At 39.8% G+C, this 13,539-nt stretch overlaps 1 protein-coding gene across 4 annotated transcripts in view; it reads left to right on the plus strand.

Moving 5' to 3' along the window:
- EFCAB6 (EF-hand calcium binding domain 6) overlaps positions 1–13,539 on the plus strand; it is a 280,127-nt gene that overhangs the window by 82,059 nt on the left and 184,529 nt on the right. For 3 of the 4 annotated variants that reach the window (XM_053257507.1, XM_053257508.1, XM_053257510.1), the window contains 3 exons: positions 1,153–1,301; positions 5,102–5,212; positions 6,789–6,900. The exons of the other annotated variant lie outside the window; for it this stretch is intronic. In XM_053257507.1, coding sequence (XP_053113482.1) covers positions 1,153–1,301; positions 5,102–5,212; positions 6,789–6,900 — 372 coding nt within the window. The remainder of the gene's footprint in view (positions 1–1,152; positions 1,302–5,101; positions 5,213–6,788; positions 6,901–13,539) is intronic. 4 annotated transcript variants of the gene reach the window in all.

Raw genomic sequence — 13,539 nt, forward strand, 5'->3', positions numbered from 1 at the left:
ATAAGTATTTCAGCATGGGCTCTTGGATTATATGTATTTTATAGCCACACATACCTCTAAATAAACAGTTGATGTGAAGAAGGTACCTGCTCTGCCTCTGGGTTCCATTTTGTTCCCATCCCTGCCGTGTGTGCTCCTGAAGAGCATGTCATGTGAGCTCAGAATGTTTTTGTGATCTCCAGTTGGCAATGTGCCAACTCACCATAAAGCCAAGATCAACAAGCTAACTTTAGATCCCAGATCCCAGATCTCAACTTCACATTGGGTCCGTGTGTTGTCAACTGGGATCACAAAAATCCCTAGTTCTCACTATATGCACTCCATGTGAGTAAGCAATGCAGTAGGGATCTTCAGTTTTCATCAAACTGACATTAGGTTGATTGTGTGAAGAGCTCCATTGTGTATAACACTTTAGTTGGTAGGCATATAGGTCCAATCAGCATGAGCTTTACCCTTCTCTTCTGTTTTCAGGGGTAAAGTTGTTCACTGGGCCTACACATGTTGGGCTCTATTTGTGTAGATAGAAGTTATACATTCTGCCCAGTATGGCGGTGTAGATGAGATCAGTGGTCATCTGCTTTTAGACTTCATACTTCTTGACATGTGAATAAGTCTTAAGACATATAGTGGGAAGTTAGACATAATTTAATGGGGGTAGAAGTTGTTGATCACACATTCTCTGCCCTGATAACAAATGTTTTGGAATGCAGCAAATATTTATACAAAAGTACTTTCACCAGTCTTTCTTCAGCCATAGTTTCTTAAGTATTTATACAATGTACTCTCTTAATCACTGACTAGTTCAGTCCTTTCCATTCTATTCTTCTAATGGTTTATTTAGTAATCAGAATCATGGTGCTGGCCTCCAGTATACAGATTCTCTATTACTTCACAAGTGTTGAAGGAGGTGTTGCTTGTTGATTATTACTCTGCTTCTGAAGCTTGACTGCTTCATCACTTAAGTCTCTTCTTTCAGGGAAAATACAATATAGCAAGATTATTAATTAAATATCAGATGGTCAGAGCATGGCAGGCAACCTTTTTGATCATATCTGCGAGAAGAGAATGTGCAAGCTCTAAAAAATTGTGTTAAAAGCTTCAAGAGCCTGATTTTTTTCCTGAGGAAAACGTTCTTCATTGTATTCTTTATAGTTGCGTGCTGTCTATGAGGACCTTGTAAAAGCATTCAGAGCATTTGATGTTGGTCGGAGTGGATTTGTTTCTTTGGAATATTTAAAATCCGTTCTTAACACCTTTATATTTCCAATACGAAGTGATGTTTTTCAAGACCTAATGAACAGGTAAGTGCTAGCGATTGCTGTTTTCCTTTGTAGGCATAGTCTAACATGGCAACCGTATATGACCCTTATTACTTTTTTGGAAGTAATGTTCATAATGCAGTATGTTCGCCTTGATAATGTAACTGATATGTAGAATCTAAGGCCTAATTTACAGATCACATTTGTGGCATAGTTGCTGCTCTTTCCACATCAATAAAAGAATGAGTGTTCTTTATTATGTGGTCTCTTAACATGGTCATCAGATATACTACTGTGGGGAAGTTACCATATACACTGGATGAGCCATGTTATGCAGAATTATTACATGTTGCCCAGGTAAATGGTAGCCACTGTTAAAGGAATGGCAATTACCTTAGAGAGTGCCGGGGTGGAGCCCGAATGGCTTCAAAGAACCCGGGCCACTGCACTCAGGCGCTGTGGCTTGTGCCCCAGCCACGCAATGCCCCCTGGCTGGGAACGTGGCTCCCTGCCTGTTAAAGCAGGGCGAGCCGGTCTCACTGCAAATGCAGCGCTGGGCAGAATATGCGTGAAAACTGTCACTCGGTAGTAGAACACACACTCTGTGTGCTGAGGGTCTCTAGTTCAATCTCTGGCATCTCCAGGTAGGGCTGGGTGAGATCCTGTATGAAATCTTGTAGAACCACCGCCAGCTACTGTAAGGCTAGATGGATCGATGATCTGACTTGGAATATAGCTGTTTCATATGTTCATAAAGAATAATTCATTCTTTGAGAAGAAGGTAGTGTTTTGAGGAAGGGAGGGGGAAAGAAACATTTTACACACAACTGTGCTGAAGCATCTGCATATACATTTCTATAGACTGGATTGCTACACTTTAATATTCTGACTATTGGAGGATCAGTCTGGGAAGGCTATCAGTAGAATTTTATGGAATGTTATTTCATAACCCCTCTTGGGGACCTTTCTGGGGCCACAAGATAGAATACATTTCTTTAATACATTAGTAATAATTAATACAATGTAATGGGTCAGTTTGCATGGAAATCTAGTGAAATTCTAGGAAGAAAAGAATGAGCGGGGAACATCAGCACATTATTCTTTCTGTGCCCCTTTGAAGTTTAAAGGACTCTTGGCTAATAAACATTTTATATTAGTGTGTGCTGAGGGAGAAACTGAATGTGACACACATTTGCCAAATACATCATACGTGACTTGGAGTAATACAATCAGCTGCAGGTAATGATTAAGTATTGCTTTGAAGAAAATATTACTTCTACAGTTCAGTTACTTCATTTTTTGCTCTTAAATGCAAGCACATAATTGTGACAATTTCTCTCTGTAGTTTTCCTGGGGGAACTCTGCCCCCCTTTAAGCATAGGAAAACATAGTGTCATTTTAATGGTGCTATAAAGAAAGAGGTCCTAGCCTGCAACTGCTATATATTTCAGGTGATATTGCTCAGATAATGTAATTCCAAAGTTGCGGTATTGTGAAATCAGTGACAAAGCCAGGCCTCAGTGATGTGCTGCAGAAATTAAACACAACATTGCCTTTTCAAGATTAAAAGTTATTTTATTGAAAAGATTTAAAGTGAGTTTTACCCTCTGTTCTTCAAGAGTGATTACAATATTGGGACCCTGTTTCTAAATATTACTTCCATTCTATATGCAATAGTATGAAAATATTTATAGTATTTATTACATCAATGTAAAATTTTGACATGAACATTTTATTGATGTCACTTTCTAGACATTTTAATGGTATAGAATCTTGAACTGTATATGATAAATTCAGTGTATGCTCTATGGATGGAAGACTGAATAATAATAATAATAATAATAATAATAAAATAATTTGATTTCTATACCACCCTTCCAAAAATGGCTCCGGGTGGTTTACACAGAGAAATAATAAATAAATAAGATGGATCCCTGTCCCCAAAGGGCTCATAATCTAAAAGAAACATAAGATAGACACCAGCAACAGTCACTGGAAGTACTATGCTGGGGGTGGATAGGGCCAGTTACTCTCCCCCTGCTAAATAAAGAGAATCACCACATTAAAAGGTGCCTCTTTGCCAACTTAGCAAGAGTTACATGCATATTTAGCACATTACATGCATATTTCTGGTATCCTTACCCATAAAAGCCTTGGGCGTGCGTCCGTGCCGCCCGTGTCTTTTTCGCCCGATCTGGGCATGCGCTCCGCGCATGCCCAGATCGGGCGAAAAAGATACGGCCGCCCAGAGACGGGCGGCCATGTTGGACCAGGCGGTGGCCGCGGCGGAGCGACTGGCTCCGATGGCGGCCGCCGCCGTTACGGCGAGAGGGCCGGGAGGAGCAGAAGCGGCGGGCCAAGGAGAAGCGGCCGCCGCCAACAGCAGGAGGAGAGTGTGGCCGAGGCGGCGGCGGAGCCGCGGCCTCGGCCAAAGGTAGTTGTGGCCGCGGTGGGGCGACTGGCCCCGTTGGCGGCGGCTGCGACGCCACCGAGAGTGCGGGTGAGGCGGTGGCGGGGCGACTAGCCCCGATGGCGGCCGCGGCCTCAGCAAGAGGTGGCAGTAGCTCCCCTTAAGGCTAGCGCCTGTTATTACAACGGGCTAAAAATTACTAGTTATCACATAATGTTCTTACCTACCCACCATGTCCTTACTTTCACTACTGAAACCTTTTTATATTTAATTACTGAAAGCAGATACAGAACCACAAAAAACTGAGACTAAAGCAAGGGTCTTATTTCGGTTACAAGGGGTGCTAAAGTTACTTTTCATTTTACATCTATTCAGCTAGTTCATCCCACCCCCACGGGGGCGTAGCAAGGTTGGAGTGGGCCCAGAGACAAGATTTTAAACTCCCCCCCCCCCCCGAAGCTCAGCTCATGAAGTAAAGAAATCTTAACTGAGGCTGAATAGTGGTAACAAAAAGCATAGTAAAATTTTTAATTCTATCTATCTATCTATAGATATAGATATAGATATAGATATATCTCCTATGTGCCACAATAGAACATCATCCTAAATTATTTTTTTAAAGGTTTTGTAAATTGTGGATGATGCAAGTCATTTAATGGTACTAGAGAAAGACATGCTGTTCTAGTATCTCCAGGTCTTAACACCCACATCAGTTTCGGAGGATGAATACAACTGAAGGAAGCCTGGGCAGGTCCGTGGCTAGGGGAGTCAGTCATGTGACTTGCCTCTGGAGGGCCCCCCAAGGCAGTGGGTCCTCAGACAACTGTCTTCCCTTGCCCTATTATAGTTATGCCCCTGCCCCCCACCGTGGGATCCTTTTGCAACACACTTTGACTAGATTTTCTTACAAAAGGAAGTTCAACTGTTATCTCTTTCTGCACCTTACCCCCATCTCTATGCACAATGAGATTAGGAATGGTCTTTAGGCTTCTGTAGGTCTAAGAATGGTGAGAAGAGCAAGGAAGAACCGAACACCTCACTGGAAGGATCCTTTAATTATTTGGGCATGGTCTCCTTTGAACCTTCTTGAAAGTAAAACAACAACACCCTAGCACACCAGAGATAACGTTTCTGTTCTGTTTGACTCCCGACTATGATTATTTCCTACTTTCAGGAAGCTTTTTCCCACTTGTTTGGCATTCAAAATGTGATTTCCCCACCTGCAATGTGGTGGAACAGTCCACTCTGTTGCCTCAGGTTCTAGCATCACATTTTGTTTGCCTTTGTAGAAATGTACCTCAGTTTACACTACATCTGCATCTGTTCCAATTCAAAACTCAGTTTTGATGTTACATATTGGATTATCTGTTAAATTGTCATCTTTTAAATATTGTCTTATATTTTAAAACACATGTATTGTTTTATTGATCAGATTTGGAATAAAAATTTCAAAAAATATGGCCTGGGAGAGATTTTTAGATAAGTTTCAAGATCCTATTATGTTTGATAGTGGCCAGGCATCTTCTACAGGAAAACGTCATAGGTAAGAAAAAGATTCAGTTTGATTTCAGTGCTCTTAATCTATAACTGAAATTTGTTTCAAGTTTCACCCCAGGTTGTTTACATGGCAACAAACCTGGATCTGCCATTGGGTGAACACTTGAAAGAAAGCCAGAGGCAATCCCAGCTCCATTACATGTATCTGTGATAGAGATGCATGCTAGCTAACATGTTGTCACGTACACACTTTACATTTTTAGGTGTACACCGAAAACCTCGCACATGATACCATATTCGTCCAAATCCAAGATGAGGTTTTTCTCCAGCTTCACACAAGGGGGGGGTTGTCTTAAATTTGGAGTCCTCTTTCCTTTAGGTAAATACAGGTGTAACTTGTATTTAACCTCTCTTTTAAGGCATCATCTTAAATTCAGAGTCGTGTTCTATTCAGGTAAACATGGGATTAGAAGCGGCCCAAGAAATATTGTGAAACATGTATTTCTTTTACTCTGCCTCTGTAATTATTTACTGCAGTGGTATTCAAACTTTTTCTTTTCAGATATTTATCACTTCTCTGCTGCTAGAGTCTGAGGAAACTGCAGATTCTGTCATGAAAACTCTGTGCATTGCAGAGGATTCTAAAGTATCTGTGCGAAACTCAGCAAAAAAACAACTTTTAAAAGTAGTCTTTCTCTCATATTTAGCCCAGGGAGTGCAACTGTTCCTATTCAGCCCAGCATAATGTATCTCTTTTGGCTGTTGGTTTCTCCTTGGTTTTTTGGTGGGATTTTTTTTGTGGGTGGGGGGATTGGGGGGAAGATTGTGAGCCCTTTGGGGACAAGGAACCAGTTTTTCATAAGTTTTTGCTACATAAATTGCTTTGAGAACTTTTTGTTGAAAAGCAGTGCCATTGGTTGATCACTCATTCTCCAAAACTCACACTCCTCTTCACCTTCTGAGATATTTAAGGGTTTCGGAAATTCAGACCTGATGTACACTCTGCCCCCTACAGAACACTGCCACTTTAAAGCTTAATTATCTTTAATTGCACTTAAAATAAGTGCCATCATTTTCAGTGGAGGACTAGGTCTCTGAAAAGGCAAGCAGGCAGCAATTTTTACTTTTCTATGTTTCATGTTGCCACCTTCTTTCTTTTTCACAATGCTCATGTTGACCAGCAGCATCTGCTGGCCATGTAAGAAACTCCATCACTAATGCTCCAAACCACAGTGAAAAATACAGATGCGGGGGAGGAGACAAACAAAAATTAGTCACCGATAAATCATGCACTGCTCACCCATGTGTGCATTCCTCTGGCTGAGAGAGAGGGAGAGATAAAACATATATATGTACTGTCTACATATACAGCTCTTGGAGGGGACTTGTCTATTTTGAAGCCTAGATGAGTTCTTCAATCAGGAGCCAAGAGCATGCCAGTGAGTCAGGGATATGGGAAGGGGAGAGTGAAGAATGACTTGTTGCCCAGCCAGTGCTCCCCACCCCACTCAGTGGCCCAAGGACAATGTCACCCCTCCCTCCACCGTTCAATTATAACTACACCCCTGGTAAGTGCAACTGCACCCATAAATGAGAACTCAGTTACTGTTTTCTCCTTACAGAAGCAGAAAGCTAGATGAAGCTTTGTCAAGTGACCGTATTCTTCTAAAGCTGCATGGACATATCCAAGATGCATATTCATCCCTGAAGAAGGCCTTTCTTATGCTTGACAGAGTGAGAGCAATTATTTATAATAATTACCTTGCTTTCCAACTGAAACGTTCTCCTAATCAGTCGAGCTTCTGACAGTCTTCACATATCTTTTATTTTCTCTTTAAAAACTTAGCAGTACTGGGTTTGCCTCAAGGCAATAAACGATGACATGTAATAACCTGCTGCAAAGCAGTAGGCCTATAACCACAAATCTGGTGGCTGGGGGACTGAAAGGGTAAATTGGGAGGGGTTCCTATGTTGGATTTTTTTTTTAAAAAAAAATCCTAATTTCCCCTAGTAGCCAGATTTTAGCTATGAGGAGTTCTGACCAGCTGTTTGCCCGCTGCCCAGAAAATGAAACACACACCAGAAATAATATTATTTAGAATAGCTGGTCTTAAGAGGTCTATTCATTCATTCATTCATTCATTCATTATTCATTCAGTTTCTATATCGCCCTTCCAAAAATGGCTCAGGGCAGTTTACACAGAGAAATAACAAATAAACAATGGAGCCCTGTCCCCAAAGGGCTCATAAACTAAAAAGAAACATAAGACACCAGCAACTGTCACTGGAGGTACTGTGTTGGGGGTGGATAGGGCCAGTTACTCTCCCCCTGCTAAATAAAGAGAATCATCGCATTAAAAGGTGACTCTTTGCCAAGTTAGCAGGGTTAGCAAGTTAATATTTTAAACATATTAAAAGAATTTGTAGGCAACCCACCACTCCTGCAAAGCAGTCTCAGCAAAGCAGTCTCAGCAATACAAAAACAGACTTAAAACAGGAGACTCAATGAAAAAGAATTAAAAGGAAAATCAAAATGACCGTAGCCAGGGGCCAAAGCCCCAAACAAGAGAAAATTAAGAGAGAAAAAAGCAGAGGTATAGCCATAGCTTGAAGCCCAAAGCTATGGACAAGGTTAAAAGAGTGGACAAGTTTAAAAAATCAAAATAGTTTCAAAAGGGAAAATTTCTAAATTCTAATTCATGATCCAAACACTTATAATCCCTTATTGTAGGGGTGAGTCCCTCCCTCACAAAAGTATTTATTTGTTGAGTTTGATAGGCCACTTCTAATTACACGATACCACCAGAGGCATATCTAGGGAAAATAGTGCCTAGGGCAAGCACTGAAATTGCGCCCCCTGTACAAACATCTGACACCCATCTTCCAGATAACTTTTATCATAATGTCAACTGAAAAATACAAGTCAAGCTTGTTAATCTTTTAATATTTCAAAAACTATTTAGCAGTGGATGTAGCCAGACAAAAAATGCTGCAAAACTACAAATTTCAGTATGCTGGGGCTCATGAAAGACCCAAATACTATGTGGAGGTGTACTTGAAAAACTAAACAGAAGTGCCTGTCTAATTCTCTACTATACATTGTAGCATCACTATTACATAAGTTTTAAAAATCAATGGAGAATGTGACTTTCCCCAGATACTCTGAAAATAATTAAAGGATATGCAGAGTAAACTGTGTCACTGCTTGGAATATATTCTAGTATTTCAGAAAGACAGTTAAAATGAGAGAAAGAGAGCAAGAAACTCCCAGTAGGCCTTAATACTAAGGATTTCACACTGATTCAAAGACAAACTCACCATTAATAGCCATATGATTAAGACATCACATTTAATTCACTTATCACAAGAAGCAAAGTAAGAGCAAATGAATACAATCCTAGCTCATAAGCTTCAGCTCAGTATTCACAAGCCCCGATTCTCTGTACATAGTGCCAAACTAAATATGTGTACAGTGATTTTATTTATATATATATATATATATATATATATATATATATATATATATATATATATAAAAACCTGTAGTCCCTTTGGGGGACTTTCTAAAGGCCATGTATGAGGGGTCTGCAAAGGTTCCCCCTCCCCCCGCTGGCCTCTAGGGCCTGCCAGGGACCATTTGAGCATGTGCAGTGGCCATTTTTAATTTTTTTTAAATGGCAGCTGAAAACAAAATGGCCACTGTGGATGCTCAAATGGCCTCTGTGAGGTCTGGCATGGCCTAGGGCCTCACAGAGGCCATTTGAGCATGCACGGTGGCCATTTTGTTTTTGGCGGCCATTTTAAAAAAATTAGAATTTTAAAAAATGGCACCCCCCTTCAAGTGGTGCCCGGGGCACGTGCCCTGCCTGCCCCACCCTAGATACACCCCTGGATACCACCCATCTTAATTAGAAAGATGTCATTTTAGAATGATTAGGTATTGATCAATATTGCCTTGTATGCCAAAGTATGAATATGCATCCCTTGCAGACATATATTAGGATTATATGATCTCACTTGTCAGTTGAACTAATGGCCAACTCTCAGCAGAAAAAGCCCCTTCTGTGTTGTTGTGATTTTTCTTGTTAGCAAACTGGTACTTGATTTGCATAAATGGCATATACGCATATAAATTCATCTAACTGGCGCTTAGCCAAACTAACTTCTCTGTTCTTTGCAGCTACAATGCCTGCAAAGTGTTCAAGAAGCAATTTTCAAAATAAAATTATTTTCAAAGTAATTTATTTCTAATAATAATTATTGTTTGAAAATTATTATTTTCAAAATAAAATTATCAGCATCTGACCTGTATGAACAAACATGAACCAGCCTTTCTATAGGGATTCTTGATTTAAAGCATGTATGATTTAAACCTTTATGATTTAAACCCTTATGTAATAAAGTGTTTACTTATTAGGATAATGACTTTATGGCATATATGATATATGTTGAAAAATGCAAGCCATTCTCCTTCACCTATAAGTCAAAGTAAAACAGCAGAATTCATTTTTTAAAAGAATTTTTGCTTTTATTAGTAATAGAAATAAAACAGGTTACATCTCTGAGATCGACATAGTCATACATGAATAAGAACAATGACTTATCCACAGCAAAGAAAACAAGGGGGGGGGGGGAAACCAGTAATAGTATTTAAGTATACTTAAATGAGTAAAAATAATCTGTAAAAAAAAGAGAGTACATCTAAAAAACTAAATATAATCAAACACTCCACCTGGACTCAGTCAAACAATTCAGAACAAGAATATTCAATGGAGAAGGAAAAAAAACAAAAACAAAAACTAGTTCTGCCATAAAGAAAAGGAGTATATATTGTAAACACAAAACCACATATCCACCAATATTCTATAATCAAAATTCCCATCTCGTCCCATACAGGTCTACAAAACATCATAATAAAGTAAATGACAGAGATCAGTTAAAGCTTCAGTAGTCCTCTTCTTCATTTAACAAAAAACAAAAACAAAAACCGGAGAGATAAATTGAGAGATATTCTTTCATGAAGAGGTAGACAAACTTCAGCCAGAACTGGTCTCTATAGCCCACCACTGGGAGAATAGGCTATCAAGCTATGACACTAAGATCTCTCCCCATACATATAGTGAGGGAAATAAGTATTTGATCCCCTGCTGATTTTGTCCGTTTGCCCTCTGACACAGAAATGACCAGGCTATAATTGGAATGGTAGGTTTATTGTAGCTGTGAGAGACAGAACAACAACAAACCAACCCTCAAAAGCCCAGTGCCCAAAAGTCAGCGATGGATTTGCATTGTAGTGAGGGAAATAAGTATTCGATCCCTTCATAAAAGATGTCTTAGTACTTGGTGGCAAAACCCTTGTTGGCAATCACAGAGGTCAGACGTTTCTTGTAGTTGGCCACCAGGTTTGCACACAACCCAGGAGGGATGTTGTCCCACTCCTCTTTGCAGATCCTCTCCAAGTCAGAAAGGTTTCGAGGCTGATGTTTGGCGACCCAAACCTTCAGCTCCCTCCACAGATCTTCTATGGGATTAAGGTCTGGAGACTGGCTGGGCCACTCCAGGACCTTCATGTGCTTCTTCTTGAGCCACTCCTTTGTTGCCTTGGCTGTGTGTTTTGGGTCATTGTCATGCTGGAATACCCATCCACGACCCATTCTCAATGCCCTGGCTGAGGGAAGGAGGTGCTCACCCAAGATCTGACAGTACATGGTCCCGTCCATCGTCCCTTCGATGCGGTGAAGGTGTCCTGTCCCCTTAGCAGAAAAACACCCCCAAAGCATAATGTGTCCACCTCCATGTTTGACGGTGGGGATGGTGTTCTTGGGCTCATAGGCAGCATTCCTCCTCCTCCACACACGGCGAGTTGAGTTGATGCCAAAGAGCTCGATTTTGGTCTCATCTGACCACAACTTTCGCCCAGTTCTCCTCTGGATCATTCAGATGTGCATTGGCAAACTGCAGACAGGCCTGTACATGTGCTGCCTTGAGCAGGGGGACCTTGCGGACACTGCAAGATTTCAGTCCTTCACGGCGTAGTGTGTTACCAATTGTTTTCTTGGTGACTATGATTCCAGCTGCCCTGAGATCATTGACAAGTTCCCCCCGTGTAGTTCTGGGCTGCTTTGTCACCGTTCTCATGATCATTGCAACTCCACGAGGTGAGATCTTGCATGGAGCCCCAGACCGAGGGAGATTGACAGTTATTTTGTGTTTCTTCCATTTGCGAGTTATCGTGCCAACTGTAGTCACCTTCTCACCAAGCTCCTTGGCGATAGTCTTGTAGCCCAGTCCAGCCTTGTGCAGGTCTACAACCTTGTCCCTGACATCCTTCAACAGCTCTTTGGTCTTGGGCATGGTGGTGAGTTTGGAAGCTGAGTGATTGCTTGCTTCTATGAACAGGTGTCTTTTATACAGGTACTGTAACAAGCTGGGATTAGGAGCACTCCCTTACAGAGGGTGTTCCTCATCTCAGCTCGTGACCTGCATATAGTGAAAAGACACCTGGGAGCCTGAAATCTTGCTGGTTGATAGGGGATCAAATACTTATTTCCCTCACTACAATGCAAATCCATCGCTGACTTTTGGGCACTGGGCTTTTGAGGGTTGGTTTGTTGTTATTCTGTCCCTCACAGCTACAATAAACCTACCATTCCAATTATAGCCTGGTCATTTCTGTGTCAGAGGGCAAACGGACAAAATCAGCAGGGGATCAAATACTTATTTCCCTCACTGTACATGTAATCCTTCTCAATTTCCTTCTGATTGTTTGCATCACAACAAGTAGTTCATTCAACAGTCACTATTATAAAGTTTTCATAACAACCAATAAAAGCCCATAGGCGGAAATGAAAATAAATAAAACTAGAAATAAACTAACTAGAATGTCTTTAGAAGCTAAAGGTAACTTCAACTAATTGTTCAAAACTGCTCAAACCGAGACTGAAGAATACCAAAAAATCAAACTCTGAACTTTCCAAGTAGAATATCTCGATACATAATCCTTTTAAAACTATAATATCATATAGTAAAATATAGCCAATAATCTTATTCTTTAAATTTAAAAATATTGTCAATATTGCAGCCACTTATTTCTAAAGGTTATTTCTAGAGGTCCACTCTTCCCTAATTCCCCCATTCTTAATATATCTCATTTCTTCCATAAGAAGGAAAGAAAGAAACAAAAAGAAACAAAATATTAAAATATGTGGCAATTCCTTAAGTCATAAAACTACCAGGTTTATCATACAACACCCTAATTCCTGATTAGGTTATTGTCAGTATTAAACCTTATATAGAACTCCCTAATTAAAAGGCCAATTAATGAGGTATAATATTTAATTATACTTAGTGTTAAAACCTATAAATGAAACCCTAAGTTAATAACATAAAGTACCATTTCTTCCATGAAGATATGTGACAATTCCTTAAGTCATTAGAACATTCGGGTATATCATAAAAAATCTTAGTTTCTGAATAGGTTATTTTCAATGCTAAACCCTATATAGAGTTCCCTAAATCTCAATGGTTAAAAGAGAGACAGAAGGAATAATTAACACAGGGAATACATTGAAAGGGCAATTAATAAGGTATATTATTTAATTATACTCAAAGTTAAAATCTGTATATGAAACCCTAAATAAATCACATATCTAAAAAAAAGAAAGAAAGAAAGAAAAGGAAGGAAACCTCAAAAGGAGAGGAAAGGAGAAAAAATAAGCTCAGAGGGAAAGAGAGGTAAGAGAGAAAAGATAATTTCATTATATTAAAAATATACCAGCAAAGAGAAATAAAATGCTGATAGATTCACCACTAAAAATATCGGGCTTTTCATTCATCCCAACACAAAGACAAAAGAAGTGGTAAACTTCTCACTCAGCTGCAACTCACATAACATAGGGTCAATATGAAATCTTGAAAGCCGTGTCCAAGGACACTCTCTCGTTAAGGGGGAGACTAAATATTGCTGGAACTTTACCTTCTATGCCTGGAAAAAAAGGTTATCAAGTTTCTATAAAGTAAAATTCCTTCAGCTAGAATCCTTCCGCATAAATCTCACCGTAGCTACCTATCCAAAAGCCGAATAGTTCTAATAAAACACACCTAAAAGACATGCAACTAAGGCGAATAAACTTTTAAATAAGAATAAAATACTTAAAATACTCAGACCTATTTTAGTGAAATCTTTTTAAATTATCTTGAAGTGAACAACCACTTAACAGTCCCCCCCATCAATTTCCCCTCCCTATATTTAACTAAAAGTACCATAATTGCAACATCAACCCAAGAATAATAAAACATCATCACTCCAATTCAGCTGAGAAACAAGTTTAGGAATTCTTCAAAGTAAAGTCAAAGTCTCGATACAACATTATA

This window comes from Hemicordylus capensis, chromosome 5 (genome assembly GCF_027244095.1).
Source record: "Hemicordylus capensis ecotype Gifberg chromosome 5, rHemCap1.1.pri, whole genome shotgun sequence".
NCBI classification, from domain to species: Eukaryota; Metazoa; Chordata; class Lepidosauria; order Squamata; family Cordylidae; genus Hemicordylus; species Hemicordylus capensis.